This window comes from Fukomys damarensis, unplaced genomic scaffold, assembly GCF_012274545.1.
Source record: "Fukomys damarensis isolate Sample0158 unplaced genomic scaffold, DMR_v1.0_HiC HiC_scaffold_8, whole genome shotgun sequence".
Classification (NCBI taxonomy): Eukaryota; Metazoa; Chordata; class Mammalia; order Rodentia; family Bathyergidae; genus Fukomys; species Fukomys damarensis.
In genome coordinates, this window is record NW_022900920.1 from 17,299,079 (window position 1) to 17,317,742 (window position 18,664).

At 42.0% G+C, this 18,664-nt stretch overlaps 1 protein-coding gene across 1 annotated transcript in view; it reads right to left on the bottom strand.

Moving 5' to 3' along the window:
- The window catches only part of Plpp4 (phospholipid phosphatase 4), a 199,428-nt gene that overhangs the window by 53,831 nt on the left and 126,933 nt on the right, over positions 1-18,664 (bottom strand). The window contains exons 8-9 of the mRNA XM_033761387.1: positions 14,212-14,275; positions 12,209-12,333 (exon numbers count right to left, since the gene is read on the bottom strand). Coding sequence (XP_033617278.1) covers positions 12,209-12,333; positions 14,212-14,275 — 189 coding nt within the window. The remainder of the gene's footprint in view (positions 1-12,208; positions 12,334-14,211; positions 14,276-18,664) is intronic.

Genomic DNA, 18,664 nt, shown 5'->3' on the forward strand with positions numbered 1-18,664 from the left:
TGAAAGGTTTTTCAACAAATATTGCTGAAAAACTGGGTACTGATGCAGAAAAATATGAATTTAAAACTTCACATTACTAATTAAAATTATTTTGAGAATACTACTCAGCCATAAAGAATGAGAAATTAGAGTCATTCATAAGAAAATGGATACATATTGATGATATACTCCTAAATGAAATAAATAAGTCACACATGTATAAATACCAAATAGTTTCTCTGGTGTGAAAAACTATAATGGTACATAAGATCCTAATGATATAATTGATAGTGGGAAATAGGAAGAAAAGGGCTAAAGGTGTAGGCGAAGTGGGAAGGTTAGGAGAAAGGTAATAAGGGAAAAGAAAAAAAACATGAGAAAATGAAAAAATGGAAATAAAGTATTTGTAAATAGGGAAGGGAGGAGGGGGTGAACGGAGGGCAGGGACAAGGGGAAAAAATGAGAACCAAGACCTGTCATGTAAAGGTACAAGATCCCAATGATGAATGTAACTGTGCTGTATATCTAAAATGTACCAATAAACTCAATGAGGAAAACAAAACAAAACAAAAATAAAATAAAATTATTTTGAGAAAAGCCTTAATGTAAAATCCAAAATTACAAAGTTTAAAAAAACTGCAAAAGAAAAAAGTGGTAAATTAGATTTAATCACAACTAAAAATGACTACTCACTGGAAGACACAGTTAAGAAAGTGAATAGATAATTGTCTCATTACCATGATGGAAGGAAATGTTCACAAGACATCTATCTGATAAAAATCTTATAACATGATATAGGGAAATGCCACAAATGAATGCAAGAGAATTTAAGAAAGAAAGGACTTGAACAGATAATATGCAAACAGAAAGATGTGTGAACAGCCAATACACAAAAGACAGAGTATACATCATTAGTCATCAGGGAAACATAAAGTAAAACCACAAGATAACACTATTTACTTTCCAAGATGACTAAAATTAAAAAGACTGATAGCACCAAACATAGTGAAGATACAAAGAACCTGGAATATGCATATTTTGCTAGTAGTAATGTAAACTGATAACAAGCATTTTGTAAGAAGGTCTGGAAGCTTCTTCTAACTTTAGACATGGAGATAACCTTCAACTCAGCAATGCCACTCTCAGGTTTCTAGCCAACATAAAATGGTAACATACATTCTTTGAAATAAATGCAGACAAGTGCACAACCGAAAAAAATGAAAAAATCATGTATCAAGGAGAGAATGAATAAACAAGGTGTGTGATATTTATTGCAATGACTTACTTCTTAGCAATAAAAAGGAATAGATTATTGATATCTGTAACAACATGGGTGAATTTGAGAACATTACATTAAGCAAAAGCTCCAAAAAGCTCCACAAGGCCATATACTGTAGAATTATATTAAATGGAGCTTTCCTCCACCCAGCCCCTTCCACAATGCCACCAACCATGCAGATTGAATTTCTAAGACATTCCAAGTGGCTACATGACATCTTGAGAATGGAGCCCTCGCTGAAGTATATCCTGCCTGAGAGAATAGTGGCTACTGTATCTCCTCATCCCTGAAGCCCCACTGTCACTCCACCATGGTTACACAGGTGACTATGAAATGCTGTGATCCCAGATTGACCCAGTAGCACAATTATGATATTGCCACCCAAGCCCATGTAGCACCCTGTTCCTCAAGGAATAGGTGGTCCAGCAGAGCACTAAAGCTACTCCCAAGGCTAGGGAATCTGCCACCATGTCTGCTGCCCCTGAATGACCAGCCCACCTGACAGTCTCCCACTTCCAGCAAAGATGCACCATTGCCTCCTAAAATATCTGCAGTCTAGGCCACTGAGGAACTTGCAGGCACCACTGACATTGGCTACAGCTGAAGCAATTACATGGAGACTAAATTCTTGAGATCTCCCAGAGGGCCAGGGATTTCGTTCAGTTGTACCTCACCTGCTTCGTAAGTGCAAGGTCCTGAGTTCAATCCCCAGTATGGAAGGAAAAACAAAGAGAGAGAGAGAGAGATACAAGGTCTCCCAGAACCAAAGCCAAAGCACCCTACCCAAGTTATAACACATCCACAAGAAAAAGTCCCTATAAAAGGTACTCCATAAAATTGGAGGAGGTGACTGTTCTACCAAATGCTCAGATATCTATGTAGAGACATGGAACATGGAAAAAGAGGAAACATGTCAGTTTTAAAGGAAAATAATAATTGTCTAGTAACAGGCTCTCAAGGAAAAAGCAATCAACAGAATTGATTTAAAAAGAGATTTCAAATAATTATTTTTTAAAAAATCTCAGTAAGGTACAAAATAATTCAGATAGATAATTCAACAAAATCAGGAAAACAATTCATGATCTGAGAAATGAAATGAGAACAAAAAGATAAATATAAGAAAGAACCCAACAGAAATCCTGGAGTTGAAAAACTCAGTGAATGAAATAAAAATTCAGTACAGAGGCTCAATAGCCAAGACTAGACAAAAAACATATTGTGAACCCAAAATAGAAGAAAAAAAGAAAATCTATAGAACTTATGGGGCAAATGTGAAAAAATATCTGCATTATGTAAATTCCAGGAGAGGAAATGAAAAAGGGGTAGAAAACCCGTTAACAAAATGATAGCTGAAACCCTCAAGTCTTGAGATAGACATGGAAATCCAGATGCATGAAGCATAAACATCTTCAGCTACACTCCACCTGAAACAGTCATTCCTGAGGAAACAAGGACTGACTTGCCTGTTATTAGGTAAGGAATGTGGTGTCCCTCAAAATTCATATGCTGACTCCCTACCCTCCAGTGTGGATGTTTGGAAATATGAGTCTTCAAGGAGGTAAAGTAAGGTCATAAGAGTGAGGCCATAATCTAAAAAATTGATGTTCTTAGAAGGAGAGGAAGAGCCACCTGAACATTCCCCTTCTCTCTGCATGCAGTGAAAGATGCCTTGCGAAGATACAGCAAGGAGGTGGCTGTCTACAAAACAGGAAGAGGATTCCACCAGAAATCAACCTGATGGTACCTTGATCTTGGATTTCTGACCTCCAGACTGGGACAAAGCAGTTTTCTATTATTTGAGCACACCAGCCTATGGTATTTTGTTATGGTAGCCCAAGCTGACTAATACACCAGTGTTTACAAAAAAAATTATATTTATATGAAGTTTTAAATAGGCTAATCTAAAAATAAAAAGCAAAGGATATGGGTATGGTGGTGCACTCCTGTAATCCTAGCACAGGGGAGGCTGAGGCAGGAAGATCACCACAAGTTTGAGGTCAGCCTGGACTACACTGTGAGTTCAGGACCAGCCTGAACTACAAAGGGAGACCCTGCCTCAAAAAAACAAACCAAACTAAACCAAACCAAAACAACAACAGAAAAAAACCCTGCAGCATAGCTGCCTCACTCACGGCATGAAGATTGATTGGAAGTGAACAAAAGGAACTTCCTGGGGTTATGGAAATGCTCTACCTTGTCATGGCAAAGTGGGTCTCACAGTGTGTTCATCTCTCAGATTGATTTATGCACTTTAGTGTAATTTTACTGTAACAGGCTAAAATTCAACAAAAATATATATATCAATGAGTGGCAAAGAGAAATGTGTAAAAAAATAGGAAAAAAAGAAGGGCAGAATGCTGTACCTCGGATGTGGATTCATTAAGTGTTTTATTTTGACTTATATGAAATTTTAATACTGAAAAGTTGGAGAAATGAAAGGAATGGAGGAAGGAAGGGAGTAGAGATGGGAGGGAGGGAGGGAAAGAGGAAGGAAAAGAGGCAGGCAAGTGAGCACTAGACTTTAATTATAATCTTTAAGCCGACTTCAATTTTTTTCATAGAAATCAAACAGTGAACCAAATCTTTGAGGAGCGATATTTTGAATTAATTAAAGAGCATTTATTTCCAAAACTACTCTCTTTATTCAGACCAGGAACTTGAAGATTGGATGAAATTAACATGTGGATGATCAGTTTTTTCCACATACTAGTTATTTGCTCTCTAGAGCAACGCTTCTCAGCCTGGACTCTACTGAAATTTGGATGTGTATGATGCTTTGTTGCTGTCCTATGCACTGCAGGATGCTCAACAGCATTTCTAGCCTCCATGTAGTAGATACAAATAGATTACCTCTTACACACATGCATATTCCCAAATAAACACTTGTGTGAGAACCTAAAATGTCTCTAGACACTACCAAATATCCCCTAGGGACAAAACAGCCCAGTTAAAACTCACTGCTCTAGAACATGCATGTTAAACCAGCTTGATGTCACCCCATGGGGAATGAAAATGGCTCTTTGGGAGATAAACTGTAGCTATTCCAATGATTTTGGGAGAAAAAAACTGTCATTAGGAAAAGAATCACAAGGGATTCTTGCCAAATTTGCTGACATCCCTTTACACAAATGTGAACCTGGGAGCTTTTATTTTTAAGTTCATTAACAGTTTATACAACAAAATTGTGGTATTAAAATTTCATCATGGGAATTAGGGAGAAAAAGTTTACAAGGCTCTATGCGGAGGAGGGCTGATAATGCAAACTGGGCTGAGAAACAACACTGCCCTACAAATAGATCCAATCCTGCTGCTTTAAGGACTCAGCCCCTCTAGGAGTTTGGCATCTCCAAAGCAAGCCCTCCAGAAGGGAGAGGACCTTCACTTCAGTAGAAAGGAATGGCAAAATAAGGACTGTTGCTTCCTAGAATCTTTGTGCTTGTCTTGGAAGCTAGAAATAGAGAATAATAAAAATTTTAGGGGAAAAAAGCTATGAAAGGCTCTCACCAAGTTTGTTGATGTCCCTCAACATGACAGTGAACCTGGAAACTTTCCTCAATTATAAAAATCCACACAGGTGGGCTCACCTCAGGCAAATGCCTAACAATATATCCTGGTTGAACCCATGATTTGTGCAGCCCTTGCCATTTTATACAATGCTTAAAAGAGGAAAGAAGCAGAAAGGAACAGTTACCAACATCCCACCTACCAGCCAAACCCCTGGACAGCAATTTCACTTTATAAAATGACACTAAATGAATGAATCTGGCAATTTCTTCTACTCTCCTGTTTCTTCTTTCTTTTTGCAAAAGCCTATCCAGTCACTCTTAAGAAGCAGATGGTTTATAAAATTGAATATTCATGCTCCGTAGAGTTATACCTGGCACAGATGATACCTTGTCATAATTTCCCAATTCCTACTTAAAAACGATTTAGATTCCTTCAGTGGAAGCAAACTCACAAATACTCAGCCTGCAAAGACCTGTAGTATGTATGCCCCACTCTCAAGGACTCTGCCATCAAAAGCAAAAGTGAGGCTGAAAAGAACATAAGAGCGGGCCAGGGATTTAGCTCAGCGGTTTGGCGGCCTGCCTTGCAAGCGCAAAGACCCGAGTTCAATCCCCAGTACAAAAAAAACCCAAAAACCAAAAAAGAACATAAGAACAATTGTTTCCTTGGCAACAAAAAGGCACCTGACCCTCATGATGGTTTATCTGATCTTAAAATGCCAGAGAAGGAAGGAGCAACCATGTGATGGACAACTTTGTATGTCAAATTGGCTAGAACATGATGGCCAGTTGTTTTGTCAAAGACCAGTCTAGATGCTGTGAAGGTGTTTTCAGAAGTGATGAACATTTATAATCTGTTGACTTTGAGTAAGCAAATGACCCTCCATAATGTGAGTGGGCCCCACCCAGTCAGCTGAAGGCCTTAGAGTAAAGACTGAGACATCCCAAACATGAAGGAATACTGCCTCAAGACTGCTGCATGGAAACTGTACCTGAGTCCCAGCTTGCAAGCCTGCCCTACAGATTTCAGGCTCACAACTGTACCATTAGATCTTATATGAATTACCAACCCAGCAGCCCACCCTACGGATTTCAGACTTGCCAGCCCTCACAACCTCATGAGCCAATTCTTTAAAATAAATCTCTTGATTGATGGAGAGATAGATATAGAAATACTCTATTGGTTCTGGATAACCCCAAATTTACATAAATAGAAACTGAGATTCCATTTGACAGCACCTGAACTCCACACCACTAGGTGAAGAAGGAAAGCAGGTGGCAAGGCAGCTACTGGCTTGGAGAGCAGAAGACAGATCGATCTTTATGCCTGTAGCAGCCAGCGATGAGGAGCAGCCTTCATCCAGCAGGACCCTACAAAGCTTTGGAGCCGGAGGCACAGGGTACATGGAAGGCAGGGCTGAGGCGTGAGGTTAGAAATAGCGACCTACACAGTTCCTATAAAGAGAAGCTGGACTCTCCAGATGCTCACTTATCCAGCAAAGCCTGGAAGCTACCCTTCCCCGTTTTAGAGGTTAAACCATCCATGGCTTTGAGCTTGAGAAAAAGGAGCAAGGAGAAGGCATGACTGTACAACCAAACTGAAAGCAGGAAGATCAAGTGACAGTCTGGAAAGTGACCTGAGAGCACAGAGGACTTCTTCACAGGTCCTAACAGGCTAGGCTCATGCACAGGAGGCCAGGAGCCTCTTCTGGGGTTCACAGAGTCTCCAGGTGAAGGCCAGACCTAACACTCAAGGCCAACTAACGACCCAAGCACATTCCCAGCCACCCCTCAGTAATACCCGATCAATAAACCCCACCCAGTTAGCTGTAGAGTCAACCTTCAGTAGGGACACTGAGCCCAGGACGCCAGATATTTCACGAAAGCTCGGTACTAAAACATACAGAGAGAACCAAGTGAAACCTGCAAATAAAAAGAGCAAGATATTAATATTTTAAATTGCAGTGAAAGAATGTGATCTTGGAAATTAAAAATATGAAGGCCACAATGACATGTCTGTAGAAGGGTCAGTGGACATTTATTCTTAAATCTCCAAGAGATGAACAAAGAGGACAAAGAGACAATAGGAAAGGGGAGAAAATAAAAGATTTGATCAGTCCAGGAGACTCAAAGTTTCTACAGAAGAAACAGGGAACACAGAGGCGAAATAACAAAGTTCCAGATTAAAAATGACCCACCAGATAACCAGAGCAAGAAATACAAAGAAAGATGAAGCCCGAGAAACTACATCTTTGTAAAACATCAGGTGGCCTAGAGGTCTCAAAAGAAGAAGGAGGAAAAACAAAGCAAAGGAAAACAGCACTAGCAGACCTCTCTCAGGCACACTGTAAAATGGAGTTGTGTAAGAAAACGATTTTCAACCTGGGATTCTACGTGTGGCAAAATAATAGAACTAAGGCATTTCAAACATAAAAGTCTCAAAACACATCACTTGTATGGAGTCTTTGGTCGGTATCTATGGGAGAAAGTCTTCATCCCTGGCAGCTGTCCCTGTGTCCCAGTAAGCATTCTCAGCACCTTGGTCCCAGAACATGATATTGTAGTACTTGGTGTTTGCTCTCAGCTTCAAAAAACATATGATCCATGGCAGTTCTGTGTTCCTTTCCTTCATGGCTTTCTTAAACAGCAAAGGCTCCAGGAGAATCCACTGAATCTCCATGTCAGACACACCTTTTAGACCTTCTCTGCCATTTACACAGTGACTCCCACAAGCAACAGCTGCCCCTTTTATGCTGTAATGGGTTTGTTTAAAAATGAAGCAACCACCGGGTGTGGTGGCACATGCCTGTAATCCCAGCACTCGGGAGGCTGAGGCAGGAGGATCTCTGTGAGTTCAAGACCAGCCTGGGCTACATAGTAAGTTCCAGGTCAGTCTCAACTACATAGTGAGACCCCGTCTCAAAAAACCAAAAAAAAAAGGAAGCAACCACATGGCCAGTGTAGTACATTAGTTTGGTTTTGGTCATGCTTTTTAATTCTACTGGTTTGTAGTATGGCAGGTGGCAGGGTTTCTCTGTAAAGACTGAGATAAAAAAAAATATTTTCAGTTTTGTGGGCCATATGTCTCCCCTGAAATGACTCAGCTCTGTGACTGTAAAGTGAAAACAACCACAGACAATATGTAAATGAACAGGCATCTCTGCATCCCAGTAAAACTTAATTCACAGAAACACACAGCCCCTGGATGTGGGCCTCGTGCTGTCACGTGACGACACCCAGACAGCCTGTTGCTTTCTTCACTTCCAACATTTTCACAGGACAGGCCTTTCCAAATAGTTTGACATGACATTAATTTGTTTTCTTCTACTTTTCTTTCTTAAATCTGTCTTCTTCCTGGAAGCTGAATCAATACTCAGTCAGAAGTTGATATTATACTATAAGAGCCAATGCCCTTTGCAGAGAATCCCTGCATTCAGGCCTTAGAGGAAGATGTACTGCCTATATTCTCTTTAAATCCCAGGCTTCTCCCAGTTTGGAAGGAAACCCTTTGCTCTTTGAATCTGGCCTCTGGCCTTCTAGTCAAAGGGGTTTTCCACTGGCTCAGCACAAGTTCTGAAAGTGCTGCGTGTGTTCATGCTATTTGCAAGAACTGGTCTTATGAGTATTCTGGCTAGAGTTGTTTGGCTGCTTATGGTAGAATCCTTTGTTTCCAAAAGAAATCAATATTTGTTCTTAAAGTTCCAAGAAAACCAAATGTTCTCCAGAAAGTATGAAGACATGGACTATCTTCCAGGATCCAATTATCTGTGAGCAGAGAGAAACAAAACCCATGACTCCACAGCCTGGGAGATAAATCCCTTAGTACAGAAACTTCTGCCCCTCACTCAAGTGCAGCCTAGAAAATTGGCTTTTTTTTTTTTAAGGAAGATGGAGTATTTGTAACAAAATGAGAGTCCACTAAGGTCACTTCCTCTGAGGAGCAACAAGTTACACGAATCATAAGGTTTCCTGTAATCTACAATAAGAAATCCGCAAAACAGAACTGATGGTTTTTCTAACTGGATGTGGCAGCTCACTTCAAGCCAATCACTGCCCTGTAGTCAATAGGAGAAAGAGAGTCAATGAAAATACCACCATCAATGGCCAGAGGCTGGGTAGGGCTCTGCATCTGCCAATCAGTAAAAAATCCATAATGTTTTAAGCAGCATCTGAACAGAAAGATAGTAATTGCTTCTGCCAAAAAGGTTGTCCAGCATGGATCGACATCAGCCACACATCTGACAGGGAAGTCAATGGGTAGGCCTGCGAGAACAGGGTTTTTGATGATTGGAAGGGAGAATGTGCATCAAAAACAAACATTTTTGTGATGGCTGGCCACTAATCTCTGCGACCCAGCTGCCTTTCCGCATGAGATATTCACAGGAGAGCTATTTCTTGCCCAAGTTCGAATTCAACAGCAGACACTAAAGGGACAGTCCTCAGTTAACTGTTTAGAAAGCCAGGGTTCGGGTTTTCTTCTCATAGGCAAGGGCTTCAGTTTCTCAGTGCTTTTAATTTTTGAAGCCCCTTGAAACTCAGCCTCAATGCTTTAGGAAGACAGAATACACCCTAACAAACAACTCAGAACAATAACAAAAACAAAGGAATCGAGCAAACCTAAAGGATAGACAAGGGGAGCAGATGGGTGCTGAACGCAAGATTATTCCAGGCTCTAGAAACACCGGCAGTTTGGGAATACCTGAATAAAGACCAAGTAAATCAATACAGCTGGTACAGCACCTACTATCCCTCTAACACAGGGAGGGAGAACTGTGACTTCATAGAGAACAACAGTGAGTTTGGAAGGAAGCAATTCCAGACAGACGTGTGGCCCCAGGTGACAGGAAAGACACTAGATTGTCATGGCCCTTGCCACAGGGCTCAGTGGATGTGTCAAAGCAGGGATACACAGGGATATTTTCCCTCAATCTATTTCATGAATCTAACGTCAAATCCTTCCCACTGCTTATTAAGTATTCGATCTGAATCTCTGCATTTGTTTCCTAGGGCTGCTGCTGAAAAACAAAATTTCCACCAAGTATGCGGTTTAAAGCAACAAGCATCATTCGTTCACAGCTCTGAACACCAGGGTCCAAAACCAGGGCGTCAGCCAGGCCAGGCTCCCTCTCAATGCTCTGGGGAACAAAGGCTCCTGCCTCTTCCGGTTCTGAGGCCGTGGGAGTCACTTGGCTCACCCTAACCTGCCTGTGTCTTCACTTGCCTTTCTGTGTCTCACACCTCCCCCTGCCTTTCTCTGACACGAACAGCTGGCATCGGGTTTAGAGCCCACCCTAAATCCGAAATGACCTCGAGATCCCTTTTTACATTTGCAGAGAACCTGGTTTTTCCTTCCTTTCTTTTCTTTTTCTGCAATGTAAAATGGTGGGTTTCTGTTTGTTTGTTGTTTTGTTGTTGTTTTGTTTTTGTGGTACTACGGATTGCACACAGCTTTTGTGCTGAGACACATCCCCAGTCCCTTTCTAATTTTTCTCTCTTTTTGGTGGGGGTGGGTAGGATCTCATTAAATACCAAGTTGCTCAAGCTTGTGATTCTCTTCCTTCAGCCTCACAGATAAAAGTGTTTCATAAAAAATACACAGTGAAAGGATTATGACAGTCAAACAAACTAACATACCCACCTCAATCACTGTGTACTGTGTGTGTGTGTGTGTGTGTATGGATGTGGTGCGAGAGCCTCTAAAATTACTCTCATCAAATTTCCAGTACATAACACACTATCATTAATGAAGATCTTTTTTTTTTCCATAATAAAGTCATTCACAGGTTCCAGAGGCTAGGATGTGGACGTATTGGGGGTGGGGGGCAGGATGTAACCTACTATGGTATCTAAAAACCAGAAGAGAAAGTGAATTATTTATGAAAAGTAACATAAACAGAGAATACTTCATCAAAGAGCATGAGGCACTATCCTGTCAGAGGCTGCACCAGTTAGGAAGGCTGTCTGAGGTCCAGGGTCTTCGTGCGTTGAACAGGAATGACCCCATCCTGGGAAGTCATTGTGCAGAGTGATGGTGATTCATTTAGAGCCCCTGGCACCCCAGTGGCAGTTTCTAGTGGCTCTGGGAAAAATGTCCACAGTCGCCACATAGGAAAAAGCATTCTGTCATTTCTCAGAGCAATCACTGGCATAGTGTGTCTTGGGTTTGGTGTTTAGGAGGGATAAAAGAAAAGATGAAGATGGGAATAAAAGAAAAAGATCCAAGGTGAGTAGTGATCACACTTGGGGGGAATCAAGGACTCCACATCATGAGAAAGCCTGTCCCAGCCCAAGCTGTCAGTCACAGTTCTCCAACTGTCCCAAGATTCACCAACTTAACACGCAGTCTGGCACTGCCTGTGAGATCCCCAATGTGTGAGCTGCAACTGATTTATTTTGTGACTCTAATGCCTGGCATGGTGCCTGACACCTAAGTCATTAATAAATACTGATAAAATGAATGCAAAGTAAGTCAGGATATTCTAGAAATGTCAGCTCTGGCAGTAAATAGTAATAGGGATAGCTACTATTTATCTGAAAGTATCATTTTAAGAGGTTTATGTGGACTAAATTTATTGTGTGGGTTAAATAAGTGTATTCATCTATACCATTACCATTCTCCTATAGCATTTGACCATGGCAGGAGGCCCAGAGGTGTTACTGATCATTACCATTTATTGCAATCCTCACTCCAATCAATAATGGAGATAATCTGATTCCCAACCCACCCAGCAGGAACTAAGGCTCTGAGCGATTAGATCACAGAGCTAAGTAAAATCAGAGATAGTTGGGATTCACCACAAATCAAAGACCCGTGTCCTTTCTAGTACACTGCACTTTCTAGTACACTGAATAATTCCAATTATTCATTCATGCTGTAAGGCTGGTTCCAGCTCACACTTCTATAGTCAAGCTATATACTGGGATGTGTGTGTGTGTGTGTGTGTGTGTGTGTGTGCACCTGTATAGGCATTATGAATATATGCATACATATATATGCCATGTATTTGTAATAGCATACAATGTACAGAATTGAAGAAATAAACTAGCCAACACTGAATTGAACACTGTCAGAGAACATGGCAAAATCCCTGGCACTGTCAATTTTTTTTTTTTTTTTTTTGTACCAGGGATCGAACTCAAATCCCCGGCTCCCCACTGTCGAGTTTCTGAGTCTCATTGTCAAGGGGTAAAGTGTCGCATGTTATACCTTGTCCAGCTCATAAAAGCAATGCACGCAGGGTTCTGTAAACTCTTGAGCATCATCTGCAACTTATTAACTTCCTGTTGAACATCTTGTTTCTAAGCCAACCACCCCTACAGTGAAGAGAAATGAACTGCGCTTAGCATTCATGTACCAATGTTTTTCTCTCCATGTCAACACCTGCAGACAGTGATTCGGAAACGTGAGCAGGGGAACTAAAGAGTGTCCCAGCCATGAACTTACAGGAGGAATGTATGCTGGGGAAGCTTTTGCGGCCCTCGGACACCAGGTCAGGGTCACCTGTGCAGTGCATTTCCGAGTTCATCACTCCATCTGGAAAGCAGCGGTAAAAGAAATCGGGGCGAGGTCTACAAAAGACACCATGGACATTTTCACTATAACATGCTGCCATCATAAACAAGCCCCAAGCTGACCCCACCTCCCACAGCCCCAACCCTCCTCAAGCCCACTCTGCTATCGACCCTGAGCTCCCCTCAGAGCGCTCAGGACATGGTGGCTAGGTTAAACCTCAGGCTTTGGGGTCAGAAAGAACTGAATTAGAATTCTTGTTCACCACTTACTAATTTTGTGACCCGAGGAAAGTCACTTAGCCTCTCCCAACCTCAGTTTCCACCTCTGGAGAAGGCAGAAATTAGTCAATATCTATCCACAGGTGAAGGCCTGAGTATTAAATGACATGACACAGGAAGGACCTGAACCCAAGTTGGGGAATAAAAGGTACTTCCTGCCTCAAGCTACTACCCCACCAATCCAGAGCTTGCTTCTAGGATCCAAATATCCCTGTGTCCTTAATTTCAGTGGCCGAACAACAGGTCTCACTTAACCTTGCTGAGAGGACTTGGCATCTTAGCTGCAAGACACAGAGAACTCAGTGACCAAGGTTGGCTACTCTGGTCTAGAGTGTAGGAGAGACACCTCTAATAGGGTATCCCTGACCTGAAGCTGAGACTTCGCAACAACCATCGTTAATATTTCTAAGTACTTGCTAGGCTCTACACACAATGAGGGGCACTGTGAGTTCATTATACCATGTGACTCTTATGAGAATCCTGAGTCTGATCCCAAAAATTTCTTCATTCTACAGGTGCAAAAATTTAAGGCTTAGGAAGATAAAACTCTTTGCCCAAGGTCACACACAACCAGTAAGTGGCAAAGCTCTGAACCCCAGCAACTGGATCGTATGCCTAAACACTTCACCTCATTCTCATATGAGGATGTATGATGGTCCAGCACTTTAAAGCTATCAAACTAATACTTCCTGAGCACCTACCATTGGGGAGGCTTTGCTAATGCTGCAAATATAGCACTGTTTCTCTGTGCACACTGGGTTACAGTTCACATATACTGACTTGCTGCCTCACCCCACAGCTCTGGGATCTCAGTAGCTGCTCAGAGCTCCTGATGTACCATCTTTCCCCACCTCAGCCAGTACTTCTCCTGTGTGGCTATTGTGTGACCTATTGACCCAGAACCTCTCAGGGGCAAGGCCTCAGAATCGGCATTTTGTGAACACCACAACATAGCACTAAGCACATAGAGTTGACAGAACACTAGGTTGGGTCCTGGTTTTATACCTCTTCCACCCCTTTGGTGCTGGGTCAGCACACTTCCCTCAAGCCAACAATCAGTTAATGTTGAGGTTGTAAGAGGGAACCTTACTTGTCATCTGCATCAGTAACTATTCAGTGTCCAAGTCAGGTCTTGAATTCAGGCCTTAAGCCATTTAATCTCTACAGAGACAAATTCTCTTGTAGTAGTCACAGGAAAAAGAAAGATAAATTGATGACAGAAATTATTCCTTAGGGGCGGTAAGAAAAATGTGTTGTAAGTCAAATCTCAAATGCCAATCCACACATCTCATCCCAAAGAGAACAGTAAATAAATAACATTATTTATTTATTAGAAGCAAAGCTGGCCAGTGAGTGGGTATCTGGTATAGCCCTGATGTAGCAGTGAGTAGCCCTGGAAATGTCCATGCAGGCACTGGCCCACAAAAATGTACAATTAAAGGACATTTTCTTACTAATGATCTCCTGCTCTATAAAACAGTTCATAATTCAAAGGAGAGAAAAAGATCTGTGATGAAGGCAAAAACCCTGGAAGGAAACACTTTAAAGAGAAACTAAAAGAACTCCAGTTTGCCCTATCCCATGTCCTCTGGCCATGGTTCCTATATAGATGGCCTTGATAATCTAACTCAGCATTTATTTCTTTTTGGAACTTACCTTCCCACTATTAACTTAATAGTGTTTGTGCAGACTCCATTCAAGGCAAGAGCCAAGGATACAGCTACAAGACAAAACCGACAGAAAAATAACCAGCTGGCTCTCAAATCAAAATCAAAATCATTGTCATCACTACCACCATGATCATCAGCACCACCATCACTACCATCATAAACAGCACTGTTATCATCACCATCGTTACCATGGTCACCATCGTGACCATGATCACCATCGTCATTACCATCACCACCAGCACTGTTATCATCATCATCACCATGATCCCCATCATCACCACCACCAAGATCACCATCCTCACCCACTGTCATCACCACCACCACCACCATCATCTTTTCACTGCAATACCTTTACATTTATTGCCATAGAGATATGAACCACTACTATAAGAACAGATGAAACTTAGTTGCTACAGCAAAATATAATCAGGGCAGAACTTCACAGGATGATTCATAAAATTCCAGGCCCCTATAACATGAAATTTTTCTCCCTTCCTTGATTGAAATTTTCAACACCACAGAAGTGCGCATCCATCACTTTCTGGCCTGATATGAACAGATTTAATACTGCAGCATATACAGTTTCTTTTACTGGTAGCAAAAACAACTGTTTTTATTTCCTCCTGACAACTTCCTCAGATATAACTAATCAGAGCAGCTGCTGGAGTCCTACGGTGAAATAGGATATTCCCACCAGGCCACTCTCTCACTGTTGACCCATCACTTGCTGACAGCTGTCTATTTGTTACCAAATAAATCATCACTTTTGAAAAGGGGAAAAGTCCATATGCCTCCTTGGGTTTTGAGGAGGTTTGCCAAGGTGGTGCTTTTTGTCATTTAAAATCACAAGTGCTCGTGGAATACATTATTAAAAAAAAAAAAAAACACGGTGCAGAGACCTTCAAGCCACTTGAATAGACTTGGCCAGATAAAGTCCAGATCATCCAAATGGGACAGGTGATGTGAATCATAGAGCTTTTCCTGGAAGAGCTGTGCACCCCTCTCCTGTGGTTTGTCAAGAGTGCACAAAGGCACAGCCATTGCCATCAGTGTGATGGACATCAAATGCCTTATATAAGCAATGAAAACTTTTTGATGCCCTGTTCCACTGCTTTGTTGAATAATAAAGCATGTGAGCTACCATTTCCCCTTGGTAAATATTAACTGTTCAATACTAACTAAGATTTATGTAAGAAGAGAGCAATGGTGGGGCATTTTTGGGAAGGAGCTGCCTCGAGCAATTCATGGCCATCAAAGAGAGACAAATGTGTTATTCTATCAAGAGAAAAGTACTATGGAATGGCCTACACTGTCACCAAGGACACAGACTACTGAAACTTGGACAAAACTACCTGCTTTCAACAGGCTGCCAAAATGAGAGGGACGGATCAAAACAGACATCTTTGTCCAAAGGAAATGAATTGTGTAAGTGGGAATGGGGAGCAACTAGCCGTATCTAAGTAGGGTTGCAAAGGAAGGACAGGCCACAGTTGGAAAGCAGAGTGTCAGTCAGCACCAGTACACTCCCACGAAATCATAGAGCATGCAGTCAGGGTGCCTAAGTTGGAATCAAGTGTCGGGGACTAAGGAAGATCTGCTACTGATATTCTTCACACACAAAACCTTTCTTCCTAAAACACAAGCTTCCCCCCTCTCTCTCAAACTCAGAGCACTTCTGAGAGCTGTGAGGCCACAAGGAAATGATTGTGGTCTTTTACCTGCTGGGGCTCCCCTGGAAGGCTCCCTGCTGTGTTTTCCCAGTGAGGTTGGGCTCATTCTCATCCTGATTAGAGTATAGCCTTGGCACATATAAACTTGAGAACAAGCATCAGTAGCCGATCTCCCATGTCTCAATAAATCTTGGTAAACTTTACACGGAGTTCCATCGACCCAGAACACTATATTCTCCTCCAACCTCTGAGTCTGGCAGGCTGTCTCAACACAGAGCAGTTTTTCAGAAAGTCTGAAGTACTTGAGCTAAAAAAATTGTGGATGTGATTTAACCATCTCTTTGTTTCAAATGCCCTAGGGAGACAGAGAAGATGGGAAACTGGACTGATGGTATTTAGTGTGGGAAGTCATTTCAGCATTGTGGAAGTACAATGAGCTGGTTAATATTTTTATCTGAATAGCACAGCCCCCAGGAACCAACACAGGAACCCCTCATGATATCAGAGAGCAGGCTGCCCTCAGATCAGACTATTGAAGGGCTGAACAAGAAGGAAAATTAATAGTTCCAATCAGAAGTGTTTAGTGACTCAACAGACCTGGCTCACAGGCTGTTTTTACTGCATCCCACAGCATTGTTTGAAAGAAGAACCAGGAAGACAAACAGGAAGTCTGTGTCTGATAAAGAGATTCAAGGCAACAACTCTTGAGTTGGCTTGCAAGGGGCTCATACTGAGGGCACTACTAGTTAGAAGCAGTCCACAAGATCAGAGGGCTTTTCTTGCTGCTTTTATTATTGGAAATTCAGTGTCACAGCACTCCAGTAACAGGGTTCTCTTTATAGAGACCTGGGTGTTCTGTGGCATAAATTCCTAAAAACCCCACGCTAAATGGAACAAACCTCACTCTCCACATCCAGCCTTAAATGCATGTGTCTGGCCACTGTGCACACACAGATAAGAGGAGCAACTCAGGCTCATATTCAGAAGCCTGAGTTAAAGTGTATTTACCTAGGTAAAGAGGGGACCCATGAACCAAACACTTCATACTGAGAAAGTCCTTAATCCCAGACATCACCAAACACCTAAGTTTTCTGTCCTAGCATTTAAAGATCATTCTCTCACTTCCTAATTCTGAGCCTTCCTAAAAGCAGGGTTAGAAACCCTCTGCACAATGGACTCCTCATCATTTTACAGGGCAGGCTCTCATTTATTTAGGCAAACAGAACATTCAATAATCCCACCTTCTTGGTTACCATATAGGAGGCAGAGGATGGTGTTCAGGTTGAAATGTCATCCTAAGGGAGATTTAGCCAAGAATGAAAATGTCTAGAAAAGGTAACTGCAAGCTGCTTACTGCCATCACAACAGCTCAACTCCAGAAGCCAGCAGTAAATTATGAAAACCACCACAAAAGGCATGGAGGTGCCTTATCCACTGTTATATATCTCAGGACTTTGTGCCAGGAGAGCGACTAGAGTCACAGTAGAGCGGGGCATTTCCAGGTCAACTGGGAGGGCTCCAAAAGGATGCTTGGGGATCACAGCGACACCCATCCAAACACTGCCAGGCCACTTGAGCCATATGCAGGGGTGCACCTGTGCCCTTTATGAAGATAAATGGCCTTTCTGCCACCACAGCTGAAGATGAAGACCGTATGACCAAACCCCCAACCTACTTGTCCTGAGAGAGGGCAACCCCAAGCTGGCCAGAGACTTGCGACTCAGTGTTTTGACTGCAAAATGAGCTAAGCCAAAGTCTGTCTAGGGAGCCTGGACCGAGAAATACGGTGGAGATCAGTGGTGGACACCAAAGCTGCACTAGCAGGCAGACAAGGGGCAAAAGTGACCATCACTGCAAGCCCAAGCCTCGTACAAACCAAAGATGTGAGTCAGCAGCGATGAAACTAGTGCGGGCAGGAGAGTCTGGGACTGGGAAGGGGAGGGAAAGGCACATTCTAGGCAGAGGTGACCATGAGTGGGGAGCAGTCTCTCGTCTTGATGCCCCAGCTCTCCACCTCAGTCACAAGGAGGCTTCTCCATATTTCCTTCTCCCCTTCCTCTCTATGAGGTTGCTTATCTTAGCCCTATATTTAACTCTTTATTTGTCTGAGCTAATTTGAGAGGGATACAGTTATCCTATTCTTTTCAACTAGAAAGGATCTAAATCCTGTGGTGTAAAAAATGACTGCGTGGTTGAGGGCAGAGCCCCCGACTGATCTAACCTAGATTGAAGCCTAACCTTCACCGCCTTATCCAGAAGAGAAATGGCCACATTTCAGCATAATTAAAAATGCACCTCTTGGTGAGGAATCTCACTGTTCTAGATTGACTACCTGGCTCTTTGGTAAGTCCATGCAATACATAAAACACAAAATTGGGGGTATCTGGATAGCTTTTATGTGAGGTATCAAAAATCAACCTATTTCAATTTTCTTCAGGATCTAAAAGCTAAAGGTTTATCTAATGATTAGTTTATTTTGGTTATTAAATAGGCTAACTAGTGTTGACTATCTCTTGAACTTACATTTTGTCAGCATTTGATTGATATGCAGACCAGAAAAAACATTTAATCCTAAAACATGCAACTGTTGTCCCGTGTGGATAGGGTTTAGCTTGGGAACAAGTTATAACAGTAGTGCTGTGATCAGGGGCAAAGACTGACACACTCTTCACCTAAAGACAATTGTTTAGCTTCCAAAATGTTCCCAAACTGAAAATGTTAGGACATTCGTTTCTAATTTAATTTACACCCGTTTTTACCCATTTTTTA